Source organism: Gavialis gangeticus, unplaced genomic scaffold (assembly GCF_001723915.1).
Source record: "Gavialis gangeticus isolate Ggan-Ray unplaced genomic scaffold, GavGan_comp1, whole genome shotgun sequence".
NCBI lineage: Eukaryota > Metazoa > Chordata > Crocodylia > Gavialidae > Gavialis > Gavialis gangeticus.
The window spans coordinates 155674206-155690337 of NW_017728992.1; the positions used below are offsets into that span (position 1 = coordinate 155674206).

Genomic DNA, 16132 nt, shown 5'->3' on the forward strand with positions numbered 1-16132 from the left:
CTGCTGTGTAGATGTTAAACAGGGTGGGAGCTAGGACAGAGCCTTGTGTTACTCCATTCATGAGTCTCTTGTAATGACTTGTCTTTCCGCATGATGTACTCAAGGTAAAGGAAAGATTTGAGATCATCCCCATGATGAAGTTAACCAGACTTACGTCTGGTAGTGTGGTAAGTAGCTTATACTGAAGGCAAAAGCCACTACAGACTATAAGATCTGTAATAGAGTTACAAAGTTCGTGTTGATTTTTTTCTCTTTTTTTTTTTGAGCTATTCCTGAAAGGGCATGGCAATGAGAGGTAGTAATTGCTCCTGCATTTAGATTATTTAGTCATTTTGGTTGTAGAGGGTTTTCGTGAACCTTTCATAAAAAATATAGTCCTTCCATTGTAAGAAGCAGATGTGACAGGATCCACCTTAAAGGACAACCATGGCACCTCCTTGCAGCTAAATTAGTCCTTCCCAACCCACTCCCGAGGCTGCCACTTTTTATCTGGGGGCTGGACTCAATGATCTTCTGAGGTCCCTTCCAGCCCTAATGTCTATGAAATCTTTACCTGCTATGTTTTTGGATGATATATGTATGTTTGGAAGGCTGCCCCTAGAGTAGGTCTTGGGTGCTTGCGTTGACTGGTCTCAGCTACTTGCTTCCCTAGTCTTTCTGTCTCTTCTATATGCCCCTGGCTCTGGCTCAGCTCTTTGGGCCTATAAGCCTTGCTTAAAAAACAAAACAAAGCAAAAAAAAAACAAACCAACACATCTTGTGTCTCTCTGGCACTAGTCTTGGTGTCTCCATAGCCATATTCATGCCTTGAGTATTGCTCTTTGCAGCTGGCCCTACCTTGGCTTCAGCCCACTGGCCCCTTAGTCCACAACTCGCAATATGGAGCATCTTCAAGGTCCCCACCATGGCCTCCAGCCTCCCACGTAGCCACTCCCAAGCCTTATGGTACAAAATAGTGAAAATAAAACTTAACCAAAATAGCTAACTTCTCTGTGCCAGGTGTACCCAGACAAGATGCTCTTGGTACCAGCTGTGTGTGGTACTTGTATCTCCCTGCGGATCACTTAATTCAGCCTGTTCTCCATGGGGCTTGTCTCCCTACAACCCTCAGGGCCAAAGTGACCCTCTAGTCCTGGAGCCAAACCTATATACCACTTAACTCCATCCCTCCCAATCACCTGATCCTTGCTTCTAAGAGTCAGGCACGGGGTTCCCATTAACCAGTCTAGGCTTGCTTCTATGCATTCAGTCTCTTTACAAGCAGGCTCACAGTTTTGTGGCTAGCTATTCGCAATCAAGCAGCCTCTGTGCTGTCTTCATAGATTTCATAGACATTAGGGCTGGAAGGGACCTCGGAAGATCATCGAGTCCAGCTCCCCACCCAAAGGGCAGGAAGTCAGCTGGGGTCATAGGATCCCAGCAAGATAAGCATCCAATTTGCTCTTGAAGGTGTTCAATGAGGTGTTCAATGTAGGTGCTTGAACCACCTCCGATGGCAGGCTGTTCCAGACCTTGGGGGCTCGGACAGTAAAGAAATTCTTCCTTATGTCCAGGCTGAAAAGGTCTCACAGTAGTTTATGACCGTCTTACAGTACTTAGCTCTGGTGCTTGGCCATATTCTGTTGGGCACAAACAGAAATGACATTCGTCATTCAGTCAGCCCCTTGAAATTGCTCTAAAGCCATGCCCAAACAGAAGAGCTTGGCTGCAGAGTCCTCTGATCACATGGCAAATTAGCTCTCATTGTCTGCTCCTAAGTGGAGTGACTTTATTAATTTCTGTCTGCAGCACAACAGCACAGCTGCTGTCTCTGGATGGGAGGGGGAGAAGCCAGGGGAGGGAGGTCCACTCACCTTGGCAGGGCTCCAGTCTACCTGTCCTCTCTGCTTTAGCAGGGCTGGGAACTCTGGAAGACCTCCATCCCTTAACTTCTCCCCGCTCCCATCCAGAGACAGAAATGGAGCTGGGAGAGAAGGGGCATGGAGCCAGGGGAAGATACAGCCTCTCTCCCTGGATCAGCTTCAAATTGGAGCCGATCCTCCACCCTCCTGGTCCAACAGCTAATGTCTGCTGGATCAGAGGGATCAGTTTGACTCATGGTGATTTCTATGAATTGTCATGAGTTAGATCCAAATGCTGCACTTCTGTCTGTGCCCCTTGTCTACTTACTAGCAGCATTCTCAGCTTTTGCTGCTGCCACCTTTTAGCCCATTGCCTGGAGCCCACTTTTTTAAACCTCTTTTTAGCCAGTTTTCTTGAGGTACATGGCTTACAGCTTTGGAGCTGTTACTCCATTTACCTTTTTGGCTGCCTGTTTATCCCTGCTGGCCCCAGCCAGGTGTCTGTCTTCTATTAAAGTAACCAGGGGGTAGAGGCCCCCTGTTACAGCAGAGCTTTGAAATTCTTCAGGAAGAAAGCCCCTGGATTACAGAAGTACCTTTTCTTTGTCTCATGGATTTTTGTTCAGGTGTTGCTAACATACAGATACAGACACTGTGGTTTTTCAATGTGTGTCATTTGTGTTGCTCAAAAGAATTTTTGCCAGTATGTCAAAATAATTGAATATGAGCATTCCATGGCTAAGCCCATGTCTTCCCCTAAGTAGCAGCCTTGGGCATTACACTAGAAATGTCTGGAAGCTGCTGAAGCAGCTGTAGTGGTGTGATTAGGAGGACAGAGCCGTGTTGAGCTTGGCCTTCCAGGGCTAACTCCATTAAAGAGTTTGGCACCAAAATGGTTAGTTGAGTACTCTTAGGTTACAAAGTCATTCTCTCTTTTTTTTTCTCTGTCCCAATAAAGATCTAATTATTCAAGGTAGGACAGATACTCTCCCCTCCAGATTATTTCTACTGTGGTCTTTAGGGCATTCTGCAGGGAAGTGGGAAGGTGTTGATTTCAGTCCCCCCTCACGCTGAGGAGGGAAGAAAACAGGTATCACTCAGGTCCTGAGGGAGTGCTCTACCTGCTGAGTTTGTTGTGTTTTTTTTTTTAAGTTCAAGCTCTACCTCTCTGTAGCTGTTTGTGTGAAAAGTTCAATCTGTTAAAAAGATGTCTGAGAGATGGAGAAATGTCAAATATGTGGATCCAGAAGGGGGCTTCAGCACTGTCAGAACTGAGATGTTTTGGGCATGTCTGTAAGTGGATCTTAAAGTGCCTAGGAAACTTCACTGATGAAAACTGAGGTATACAGGGATGTTATGAACCTTCAGGGATAGGCAGCAGTTAAGTGGGCATTTTAAAGTTTACAGCTTTAGATTTAGGCATCTAAATGATTTGTGGTTCTTGCCCTGACTTACTGTGTGGCCTCAGGCAAAATGCTTCACTTCTCAGGCTCAGTTACATGGTCTGTAAATTATAGGAAGCAATATATTTATGGCACTAATGCTATACAAATTAATTCTTTGTAGAATGCTTTGAAGATGGCCAGTGGAGTTTCATCCATAGGTTGTTTTTGTATACTGCACACCTGAAAATGTTTTTATTTTCTTAATAAGAACAAGTTGTTAGCAATTTAATATATATTAAATTATTTAATTTTCTTCTAGGAACTTGAACGAGAAATTACTTTTCAGGGTGACAGCGCCATTTATTACTCTTTTTATAAAGACTTGCTAAAGGCTCCATCCTTTGAAAGAGGTATGACAAACATCTATGTTTTTTTAAGTTTACAAAGTCACATTTCCCTTTTCAGAGAGTTTCTCTGAGACCTATATAGGAGTATAAAACCAACCTTTTCACTCTGCAGGAGTTTTTAAACTAAGAGTCAAGTGCTAATCTAACATTTTCAGACCTCCTCTAAAACATGCCTGCCCACCCTAGATACCTTTGAACTACTTAATACATGTGTAGCCTTGATTGATGAATCTTATTTTGACATTGAACTGTATGGCTAAAAATTCATTTGAAGTGCTTTAAATTTTTTCCTAATTTGAAGCATTCCTAAGTTGGGCTGCTTTAGGACTATAGAAATACACAGGCCTGTCCCAGTTAATACACTTCATAATGTGCTGGAGCTGATGCTCTTATTCTGTTCCACAACTAGGAGGCTGATGAGCAGGTATTCTAGCGTGCCTCTTAACCACAATCCCTGGAGGCTTCGGAAAACAGCTGGGTGGCAACAATAAAGCCTAATAAGTATTTTGCCACCCAGACTTCTGCTTGGTGCTTCCTGCCATTGCTGGGCTGGTCAGTTTCATGTGCATTGCCTTCCCTGTGGAAACAGAATGGATGTATTCCACCTCCTTAATCTGCAGTCTTTGGCCTCCTGATCCTACTTATAGCCCTCTTCCATTATGTCTGCCATCTGGTGTGTCACTTAATGGAAACTCAAAGCTCCATGATCTTGGTACTTGAAAGGTTCCTTCTTGAGTTAGGCTATGTATAAGAGCCAGAGAAGAAATAAATGAGTCCATGGAGGACAGCTTTCTCTATCTCTTCAGATTGTGTATTGTTGCTTCTGGGCCCAGAAGCAACAAGTGTTGATTGCTGGGAGCAGATAGTCCTGAGCACATTGTATGTAAAGCAGTGGCAGCAGAACTGCAGGATGAGCAAGGCCAGCTTCCTTGGTCTGCACAGAGCTTACTCTATTGCTCTAGGGGCAGGTCTCCAATACAAGGGTGCCCAAGAATGTGAAGAAGTGGCTGGCAACTGCTGCTTGGAAGCTAGCAATCTGTGATAGTCTCCAGTTTTACAGAGGCATAACAGAGCAGCTCCATACCCTTGTCAGCTTTGCATGGGGCAGAGCTGGCTGTTGTGCTGTTGGGGAGCAGCTCCTTTCTCCTACCTCCCAAAGGCAGTGCCCAGGGCTGTTGCTGTGGTCATTCCCCCACACTTATGACACTACTGCCAGCTGGTCACCAGCCACTTTGATGCAAGCAAGTCCATAGCTGCATTGGCCTTACAGGTGATATGACACACTGTCCAGAAGGTACAAGAGCCATGCTTCCTGTGCCTCATAAGCCTAAAGGAAATCCTAGATAGATTTGCCTGGGTGGGCTTTTTAACTTGTGTGGGGGCCAATTAATGGCAGCCAATTTCCCAGTGCACTGGTACTTGGAGTAGATTAACTGCAAGGGGTACTTCCGCATCTTGCTGCAAGGCATTGCAGACAACTGGGGGTAGTTTACCCACATAGCTACAGGATGGTTGGTCAAAGTCTATGATGCCTGGGTCTTTAAGAACTCAAGCATGGTGCCCCTGATAATGGGGAAGCATTTTCCCCTGGTGTGCCCATCATATAGTTGGAGGGGTTGAGTGTGTATCATTTCCACCTTGGATACCTGCTGCTCCTATGACTCATGAATCTCTGTGCTAGAAACTTGGATCTTTGGAAGGAATTCTTCAACTACTGGCTGAGTAGCTGCTGATTAACCATTGAGTGTGCCTTTGGACAGCTCAAGGCAGGGTAGAGGGCATTGGGTGTGCATCTGGACACTAGCATGTGGTACCCGCTTTGGATAATTGGGCGTGCATCCTGCACAACGTTTGCTAAGCCAGGGGCAGGGTCTTTCCAGAGGTCTGGGTAGTGGAAACCGAGAGGATTGTAAGCTGATATGAGGTCCTAGAGGCTGAGCCTCTTGAACGCTCCAACCATCAAGGCATTCTCATGAACTACATCCAGTGACTTGTGGCTCATTTGGGAGGAGGACACAATTATAAAGCCCAGTCAGATACAAAAGGACAACTCATTTTGAAATGGAAAACACTTTTTAAGTATTTAGTTGCTGTTTTCTGTGCTCCTTGTGCTTTTGCAAACTGGGGTGGGGTGTGCAGAGGTGAAACCGGGATAAAAGGAAGAGGAAGATGTGCTTCCTAAAAGTGGCCTGTAAGTGACCTAGCCCTGCTATCACTGGTTTAGTGAGGACCCTAGCAGGGGCAGGAGTCCTTAGGGGTAGTGTGATGGGATGTCATGCTGTCTTGTTGAAGAGAGGGATTGAAGTGAATGGAGTTCCATGCCATGTTGCTTTTCCCATGAGGTGAAGTGCCCATGGCCCTGTAAAGTCAAGGACTGCTGTTCCTCACCCTGTCTCGAGTCCTCCAAGAATGATTTGGTTTGGAACTCCCTCCCGTGCTGGAGTAGGGGCTCTAGGGTCTTACAGTGTAGTAGGCTAGTGAGGGTGGTTAGCAGGGCTAGCTGAAAAAGTCTCAGGAGCGAGAGTTTGTACTTTACATGAGCACCAAGGCTTGGGGCCTGCTTTTGGTGCAACTGAGCAGGGGAAAATGTCTGGACTGGAGGGGTGGGTGGGAGAAGTGTATGAAAACATGGGCAGAAAGGAAAGGGAGATGTGTCTAGAACATGAAGGCTTGTTCTGTGGTGGAGGGAGAGTTTTTTGGGGGCTTGGTAGACAGCTGTGGCTATAGTATGGAGGTCCAGAGGTCAGTGGTGGGCAGGCCTGGTTTGTGGGGGTATGCCTGGGCTAGTAGAGAGTATACCTGTAGCTGTGAGGGAATAGGCCTGAGCATGCAGGGAGGGTGCAAAAGGGGACTTGACTTAAATACTCTCCATAAATGGGTGCACCTGTTGAGGGTGTTTGAGAGGGACTGTTGTGTATCTCTACACAGAGGTTCTGTATCCGCATGTCCATAGTCTGTTGGTTGTGGCCTTGACATTCTGCCATGCCTGGAACATAGTGGCATACCTGACCTGGGAAATACTCCTCCTCCTGATCAAGTCAGCATACTGATTCTTGTGGTATTCCATGTGCAAATACCAGCCTTCTGCAGCCAGAAGTCGTCTTTCTGAAGATGCTGCCATTTCTGCTAGCATCTCTTCTTCCTTACTACTCTGAGCTGCAGCTTCAGTTTGTATCTTTTGTCTTTGGGCCCTCAGTGGCAGCACCTGTGGGAGCAGTGGTGGCAATAGAAGTTGATTCTAGAATGACAATAAATGGACAGTCTGCCTTTGTTACACTGGCACAACTTGGTGACAGGTGAAAAACTTTTCCCAAAATGTTGGCATTCCTTCTCAGGGCTCTATTTACTGAATGCTCCCAAGATGGTACGCACACCAAGCCATAGGTTTCTCCATGTGGACCCTGGTCCCCTTGTGACTGCCAGATGTGGCTGCTTTGAGTGCTTCCCAGGTTGCAAGCTCAGCTTGGGGAAGGTGACCATCACTTGGGCTGCTGTAGGTCTTTTCCCTGTAATCTGGTCAGTGTTAAAAAGCCATGGTTTGTCCTTGCACCCTGGTGTTCCTCAGTTTTGCAGGCCTCCATTATTTACACTGACATGGCAGTCTTCCATGCCCTGACAGGCTATATGCAAGGTCTCTATTGAAAACCTCATTGCCTGTTCTGTCTTAGTGCTACAGAAAACTGTCTTGCCTCAAGATGTTGCCTCTTTGCAGGGCCAAATAAGTTACAGAGGATCCTATAAGATAAAGGATCAACCTTTCAGTAATGGCTGCCTGAGTACCCCTGAGGAGCTTCACATACCTTTCACTGGTGGACTGGAGTATAATGTGGCCCTCTGACACTTCCCCGGAATGAAAAGTTTGTCAATGCCCAAGTGCTGGTTGTGTGCCATGGATCACCCTGTGGTACTGAAGGATGCTCTGCTTTTTTTTTTGGCAACTGTGTCATCAATTACCTTATCAATTACCCATCCTTGCAAGAATTTTCTGCACCAAAGCTTATATTCTTTTGCTGTACAAAAAATGTGTGCTGCAGCTCTCTATGGACCCCATGGAAATGCTTGCATCAGAATCTGGGATGCTGTCCTTGAGCATCCATGCTGTCTAAGTGAAACTTTTGGAGACCTTCACACCTGCATGTTGCCCTGCTCAAGCTATGACCTAAAGATATTCTCTGTGACTTCTAAAAGTGCGGTATCAAGGACTCAGTAACTGATGGGACAGACCGCTAGTTCCAGCTGTGTGCTGTAAAACCTTATCCTTGGTTCATTCCCATCCATCTGCTTCAAAGACAGCCAAGACCTAGGGAATTGGTTGAGGAGCAGGGTGGGTTTGATTTATATCAAATAGATTTAAATCATGATTTAAATCACTTGTCAGGAAGCCTAGATTTAATCTCTGTTTTCTACAAAAAGTGCATTCTTGTTGTTTGATATCCTTTATTCATTTAACTTTTTGAAACTTGGCACTTTTAGAGAGAGGTAAGGGCTTGATTCTCTGTGCACAAACTTGCAGAGAGATAAGCTGATGGGTAGTTAATCAGGTCTGTTATCTCTCATCTCCATATACTGCAGTTAATAAGGATGTTATCTCAGGAGACACAAATCCAGAGCTTGAGAACTGAAGCTAAGCATCACAGAAATGCTTAATAGGATCTTCTACACTGAGCACTGAGTCCAATTGGGTAGAGTGGTTTTCTTTAATCGTTACTAATCTATAGAGGAGCCTCTGGGAACCCTCTAAGATTGGGCCTCTAATATAGTCCATGGCCTGTTGTTGACTTATTTATAAAACTTCTGTAAAAAAGTTACATGAATATATTGTCTCAAATAGTATATAATTAGAAGTTATAATCCCTATTCCATGATGATATCTTTGCATTTTAATATATCTTAAATTAAAACTATTTTATATAGGGGTTTTTTAAAAGCATCTTAATCAGATATTTTTAATCATATTTTTAAAATAAAAGTAAATATCGATCTTTTTTTGTTTTTTTGTTTGTTTTTATCCACCAGGGCTGGTGGTGTGGGGGGGCATCATAGACTGGTGTACTCACTTGGCTATTTGTGATTTCCAGCACAGCTTACATTTCTGGAAGGAATCTTTCTGCAGGGAAACTTGACTGATGGAGAAGGGGAACCATGATTCATTTACATTTAGTCTTGTTTTGATGGCTCTTTCTCAGGGTCCACTGGGTGCTTTTCTCTTTCCAAGTGGAGTGAGGATCCATGGTCTCAACTCACTTCCAGCTGTTGGAGTGTTTTGTATTTGTAAGCATTTGTGGGTGTTTGAGTACACTGTACTCAAAGCTAAGTTCCTAAGGTGGTCCAGAGAATACTGCCTGTGGTGTGCTTTTGCAGTCAACTGAAAAAAGATGAGCTCACATATGGGACGGTTGCTGGGATCCCAGGGAAGTGGAATTGGGAGCGAGTCCCAGAGCGGCCACCTTAGGGCACTGAGGATGTGGGAGGCAGATCACCAGGGATCCTGGTTATCTCTGATTTAAAAAAAAAAAATCCCCAATTTTCAGGCTAAAAGAGGTAATCCAAAATCCACATTTTTCCTTGGTCAAAACGAAATGTCAATATGGAACATCAAATGTAGTTAGACCATTCCTGGCTGACGTGAGTCTAACCTGTTCTTAAGAACTTCCAGTGAAGGAAGTTCTATATCATTGCTAGCCAGCTTCTTTGGGTATTTCATCATCATACTGATTTTTTTTTTTTTTTTTTTTTTTTTTTTTTTTTTAGAAAACTGAAAGAAGCTTTTGCCAGTTAGATATGGACTTTTAGTTTGAAAGTCAGATTTGTTTAAAAAAACCAGAAATTAATTTATCCTGTCTTCCTCGGAATAAACCCCGTGGAATTACATCTAACACTGTTCATTCTTATTACTTTTTAAATTTAAGTGCAAGTGCATCACTTACTTGCTTTAATAGTCAGGTTTCCTGCTCTCCTGTTTTTAGAGCACTGTTGTTATTATGATTTCTAAAGTGGCATAAATAATTTGAGGATTTTTTTTTTTTTTTGGTCCTTAGGTGTTTATGATCTGACGCACAACAACAAAACAGTATCGCTGAAGACTATTAATGCAGTGCAGCAAATGACCTTATATCCAGAGTTGATTGCCAGTGTATTATATCAAGCATCTGGTAGTGAAGTATGTACATTTGCCCTGCTTTGTTTGTATTGTACTATAATGTGTATGTCAGGTTTTGTATGCCATGTGCAATAAATTTTTTTTACTTGAGTGTATGTGATCTGAGCACAGCATCGGGGTTAAACAGCAACACTCTAAACTGTAGAAAAGCTTGGGCCTCTTTTTCACTCTCCTCTGATCTGCCCATGGTGTCTTCTACCTTAAGCTCTACCACTTGTATTTTTCTACTCTTACACTTGGAAACTACTCTGCAATCTCATCTGCCATGTCTCCACCTTCTTCAAGATCTTTCCTTAAGCTTATTTTTTCACCTACAAATTATAGATCTCACTGCAGTAGGATATTATCAAACCAAAAAATGTAAAATTAGTGAAACATCACTATATATGCAGAAAATGTAAAATCTTCGTCAAAACAGATGCAGGTTTCCCTTGCTTTATGCTGTACATGCATTCGTGGAAAACGGTGCATAACTTGAATTCTCATAAAGGGAAACCACTTTACAATGTAGCAAATAGGGACATGTTCCAAGACCTTGACTGTACTGACCCCCAGGCCCATTTCTACCACTTTTACAAGACAATTTTGGTACTTCCCAACAGCAGACAGTACGTACAGGCACAGGGCAGTATCATAATGGGGGTGGCCACTACAGAAACACGTGTCACAGACAATGAGTGAGGAGCACAGATCCACACAGGAGACTATATTTTGGTGCGTGTCACTCGTATAATGCACCACACAAAGCGACTGCAGGCTTCCACTACACTAGTTGCATAAGAGTGAATTTACCTTGCATATAACGAATTTTTGGTATAAAAAGGGCCATTCCATACGAGTGAATTCGTACATACAGAACCCACATAAAACAAGGAAAACCTGTATTAACAACTTGATGATGCTAATTTACACTGTCTCCCACCAGAAAAAGAAAGTATTTCCATATTGTATACTTTAATTATAAACTTTAAAGGACAAGGGACCATTTCTTCCTGGTTTATAAAGCAGCCAGCACACTGTTAGCACTACGTACATAGTAAATAGTAGTAATTTACAGTTTCAGCTCAGTTGCCGCTATGTCTCTTCGTTTTTATTTGTAATTTCAGGAAGTTATTGAACCAGTGTATTTCTACATTGGTATAGTTTTTGGACTGCAGGGAATTTATGTGACTGCATTGTTTATAACCAGTTGGGTTATGAGTGGGACTTGGCTGGCAGGAATGCTGACTGTAGCATGGTTCATTATTAACAGGTAAGAAAAACATCTTCTACATAATTTAGATTGTCAGTAAGGCATTCTAACAATATTATTAGAACTGGCCAGTGCATTTTCAGTGAAACTTGTTTTGTTAGAGTACACTTTTGTTGAAGCTGAAATGCAGAGATGTATGGATTTTGATGAAGCTTTTTATGAGCAGGTTTCTGAGATGCAGAGTGGACTTAAGGAGGGAGGGTGTGTGTTTAACCTAATTCTGTTTTGGGTCAGAAATATTAAAATGTTTCTTTTTTTTCTTTTCAATGGAGAAGGAAAACAAATTTTAAAACCTTCAAGGTTGCAAAATACAATTGTCATTCTCTGGCCTGTAATCAGTATCACAACAGTTGTTGTTTTTCTGCTTCAAACAAAATGAATAAATGTATTTGTTTTCTAAAAGCTCTTTTTTTGAATTTGCACATTCATATGCAAAGTAGAGTCCCTTCTTACCTTGACGACCCTGCTATCCAAATTTATTTAACATGTTTCATGTACATGAAAATTCCCCCTGCCAATACAAATTACTGTAAAAGCTGAGAGGTAATTAGCCATGTTAGTTTGAAGTTGAGCAGAACACAGGGTGGAGGTACACCTCATAAACTAACTGAATCAGACATGTATAAAGCTTTCAAGCCATAGCTCACTTCATCAGATGCTATGAAAGGACATGCAGAGAGCCAGCTATCGTATAGCAGTAATGATTAAATGTAAAAGATGGAGAAGTGGGGAAAGGCTTATTTATCTCTGATCCAGTTGGTGTTTAATAGCAGTCAGCAATTTTTTCAGGTGGTGGGCTCGAATGATCCAACAACTCAGGTCGGAGTTGAGCAGATAGACGGGTGCTAGGTCTCAGATCCTGCCACAGCTTCTTTTTGTTTTGGTGGCATGCCTGTGGGAGAGAGCCCACAGTGGCAAGGAGAGAGCCACTGAAGCCCCCACCTATTGATGCCCCATGTCTCTGGGATGGATCAGATGGCTCTCTGGGCCATCGGGTGCCAACCCCTGATCTGAAGTTGCACCTCTACTTTGTTTTCTGTTATAAAAGCTGGGAGCAAAACCTAGTGTTGAAGGAATGAGATCTTGAGTTCTGCTCCTACTTTTCTCTCTGATTTGCTATGTGTGACTTCCTGTATATCTAAGAGTTATTAGCGGTTATTAATCACTTGGAGATTCTTGGAAGAAAAGAACTGTAAAAGTGCAAAGTAGTGTTGGTATATCTGAAGCTGAACTGTTGAGGAGCACATTCTTTGGAAGGTGTAAATTCATCACTGTGGTTGGCAAGTAAAAAAGCTGTTAATCAGCTTGCTGGAAGCAGTGCAAAAAAAAATGGTAATGGTGAATAATCCATTTTTTTTTTTTTCTCAACAGCTAGCAAAATGAAGCAACTTTGGAAATTTGAAGGCTTGAAGTAGATAGAATTCCAAATTGAACCACTGTGAGGGGGTCAACAGGAGCAAAAATTAATTTTCAAAAGTACCTGATATAAGGGAGTATTAGCTGAATAAAAGTGATTAAGCATACTGGAACGTGTTTAGTTAGAAATCAGTAGAAACAAGGCTCTAAATGCTTAAATCGCTTTTGAAAGTTGTGCTAGGGCTTTGAAATAATTTAGGTACTTTTGAAATTGTTACCTTTGGCTCAGGTAGCTTGAATGCTGTCAGGTCACTTTATATGGAAAAATCCTTCCACTTTCCTGCTCTGTGCTTTCCTTCCATCAGTAATCTTCATCTTGTCAGTAATAGTTTCAGAATAGGATAAATTTGCTGTTGTTTTGGTTTAGTAGCACTACTCTAGAGTGTTGATACTTTTTGCATAAAGCAGCTTTGAGCAGTTTGAGAGGGTGCTTTTTCTAAATTATATTATGCAATAGAATCTGTTCTTTCTGTCAAACCATATTTCATTTTAATGTGAAAAGAAGCCCTTATGGGCTCAATCCTATAAACTTTAGTTGTGTGAGAGGTCCAAATAATTTTGGTGGGACTCTCCATTTGATGCTGTTTTAAACTTATAACTATTACTTGTAATGAAATAGGTTTTGCTTCTGATAAGAAACATAATGCATTTAAGCAGTCACAAAAGGAATGGCTTACTAGTAAGGCATCTGTAACTTAGGTTTTCCTTAATGATTTTATTTCATAAACAATTTAATAGTTTTGTTCTTCTGTACTTTGTTTCAGGACAGACACAACAAGAATTGACTATTCTATTCCTTCAAGGGAAAATTGGGCTTTGCCATATTTTGCATGTCAAGTTGCAGCTCTTACAGGCTATTTAAAAAACAACATAAACTCTTCTGCTGAGGTAAAACAAATATAATTTCTTTAAAAAATGCAGTTTGGAGAAGTGTGGTCCAGAGAAGTTATCTGTGTCATCTCATTGTCTTACTAGGCAGAAAAAGAAGTAGAAATTGTTTGCTCTTAGCAAAGCAGCAACCTGAAGCATTTGTGTCACTGCAAAAAGATTCTTCTGTCCTCTAATGCTTTTGGGAAGGTTTGGAGTCTTGTACTGATGCCATCAACTAACTCACTTTTGAGAGTTGTCAATTTTTTTTCTTCATAACGTCTTGAACAGTTTGGCTCTTTTCATCTTACTCAGGAATATGATGGTGGACTTGCTTCCTGTTCCTTTGTCAAGGGAGTTTCTATGGACATGTCTGATCACTGTCTTAAGAATGGCACTTTCTCTCATTAACAAACATGGGGTAAACTTCGGGGGAGGGGATGAGGGAAGAAGAATTCGGCTAACTAAAACATGACTGTGTATCGGTGATTTTGAAGACCTTTTCATTTTCATCTGCAGTACTAAAACACGTAGAAAATAAAACTGCTGCCTGAGAAAATATTGGCTAACATTTAATTAAGTATTTTTGTTCCTTAAACAAGTAATTTCCATTCCTAGTGAACAGATACTTTGGTTTAATAGTTTCTCAGTTTTTAGTGGTAGAAATTCAGCATAATTAAGGTGGTTTTTTTGTTTCCCTAGAGTTTTTGCTACCTGTTGGTGAGTGCTGCAACATACACTTTCATGATGATGTGGGAGTACAGTCACTATCTTCTGTTTGTCCAGGCTGTGTGCCTCTTCCTGCTGGACAGCCTTACTCTGGTACAGACAGAGAAGGTATTTATGACTTGTTACTGCTAATTTTGTTGAAATGTGAATTAAATCTCGCTACAAGGTTGGGATGTTAAAAGGCCAGAACCTGGGGTCTATCTGTAATGTATGTAGTATGGTGACTTTTTCAGTTCACCCTCACATCCTTTTCCTCCTGGACCTCTGTTTTCCTGGCTTAAGTCTGAGGGAAGAGCCTGAGGGATGCAAATGCCCTCAAGGGGCTGAAGGTAAAGCCATGATTTGGTATACAGCCACACCCCCTTTGCTTTGGCCATATCCCCTTTTCCTTGTTAGGTTGACAGCAAGAAGGGCAGTGGCTCTACACTGCTGGAGGAAGACATTTTAAAATGCTGAAGTCCTAAAATTCTAGAGTAGAAGACATTAAGTCACAGTCTTGTATTCCTCAGACTTTTGCACTGTTTTGGAAAATACGGTGTCCCTGTAGCTAATTTTATTTTATTTTTTCCCATTAGGTCCATGAGGTATACAAAATCTATCTGTTTTCTCTCTTCTTGGGATATCTCTTGCAGTTTGAAAATCCAGCATTATTAGTTTCTCCACTCCTAAGCCTTGTAGCAGCTTTAATGCTCTCTAAATGCCTAGAGGTAACAAAAATAACCTTCTGTAATTCTGAGATTTAATTTTTTTGCTTAAACTGAACTCCAAATAATACTAATTTTTAAATTTTAATTGCAGGTGAATATGAAAAAGGGCACCTTTATTTCAAGGCTCCTGAAAATAATGCACTTTTACTTAGTATTTACAATAACAGTGACACTGAATTTTTTATTAAAGGTAAGATTTATCTATTGGAAGAGCTGTTTAATTGGATCATATCATATATGGAGGGATGTGATTATCTTGTCAAAGTAATTTTAGTAAAAAACTTTTCAAGTGATGTGTATCTTGTGCTTCTGGCATTGGACTAAGTTCACAGCATATGGAAGAATTAAAATTGAAGACATTCTTGTTTTATAGGGAAAAACTTCCAATTTGTTCTGATATATCTTTGCTTCTAATAACTCGGGTAGCTATTTTTATTGAAACCAAATGAAAGATCAGGTTTTATGTTGAGACAGAAGCCCAGTCTGTTCTCTCATAGGCATGGATTGCAAATCATATTTTAATTTTTTATTAAACCTGGTTCAGCATCATTTCTCTTTTGAGTTGGATGGCTTATGTAGATGGGGCCAAACATTAAAACACATTTTAGCCTAGGAAATGAGCAAACAACCAACGAGTGACAAGTGTTTGAAGGTGGACAATAATTTTCACTCTTTCTAGAACACGGAAAGGGAAACTATGCCTTGATGGGAGTCTCAAAGGCCTGGGAGTTGACAGGGTTTTGCCCTGGCCTTCTATTTTGGTGAATAAATTATGTTTTTGGATACTCTTTAGGACACGGGCAGGCAATTATTTCAGGTGGAGGGCCGCTTACCTAGTCTTGGCAAGCTGTCAAGGGCCACATGGGTAGCCCTGCCAGTTGACAGGTGCCCTGCTCCCTGGTAGTTATCTTGGGACCAGAAGTCCCACCTCCTAATCCCTGACATTTGCCATCGGAAGTCCCTCCCCTTGCCCCTGGAAGGTACTCCTTTCAGCAAGGGCTTTTGCCATCTCGGAACCAGAAAAATACCAAATTATATTCTAAAAAGTGAACATCTACAACATTCATTAATTTGATTTCAAAAAATATTTTGTCTTGATTTACACGTGTTTGTATATAGAGGTGACTGCACAATAACTTAAAATGAAGTCTTACTGTTATATATTATGAAGGGGTGGGTATTGCTTTGTGGGAGGCTGTGGGTGTGCGGGGTGAAGGAGCATGTGGGTGTGGGGGGTATGGGGTTCGTGTGGGCGGGAGGGTGGCTGGGGTGTGTGAGGGGTTGTGGGGGTCTGCCTGTATGGCAGTGTGAGGGAGGCTGTGGGTGCATGTGTATTGTGGGGTGTGCGTGTGGGACTCACGCTACGAG

General features: G+C 42.0%; 1 protein-coding gene across 2 annotated transcripts in view; it reads left to right on the plus strand.

The window, feature by feature from the left end:
- DPY19L4 (dpy-19 like 4 (C. elegans)) overlaps positions 1-16132 on the plus strand; it is an 86600-nt gene that overhangs the window by 9385 nt on the left and 61083 nt on the right. The window contains exons 4-10 of one of the 2 annotated variants that reach the window (XM_019527946.1): positions 3546-3636; positions 9672-9793; positions 10900-11045; positions 13226-13349; positions 14031-14165; positions 14633-14764; positions 14856-14954. In XM_019527946.1, the coding sequence (XP_019383491.1) occupies positions 3546-3636; positions 9672-9793; positions 10900-11045; positions 13226-13349; positions 14031-14165; positions 14633-14764; positions 14856-14954 (849 nt within the window). The remainder of the gene's footprint in view (positions 1-3545; positions 3637-9671; positions 9794-10899; positions 11046-13225; positions 13350-14030; positions 14166-14632; positions 14765-14855; positions 14955-16132) is intronic. The other variant, XM_019527947.1, reaches the window with a different exon arrangement.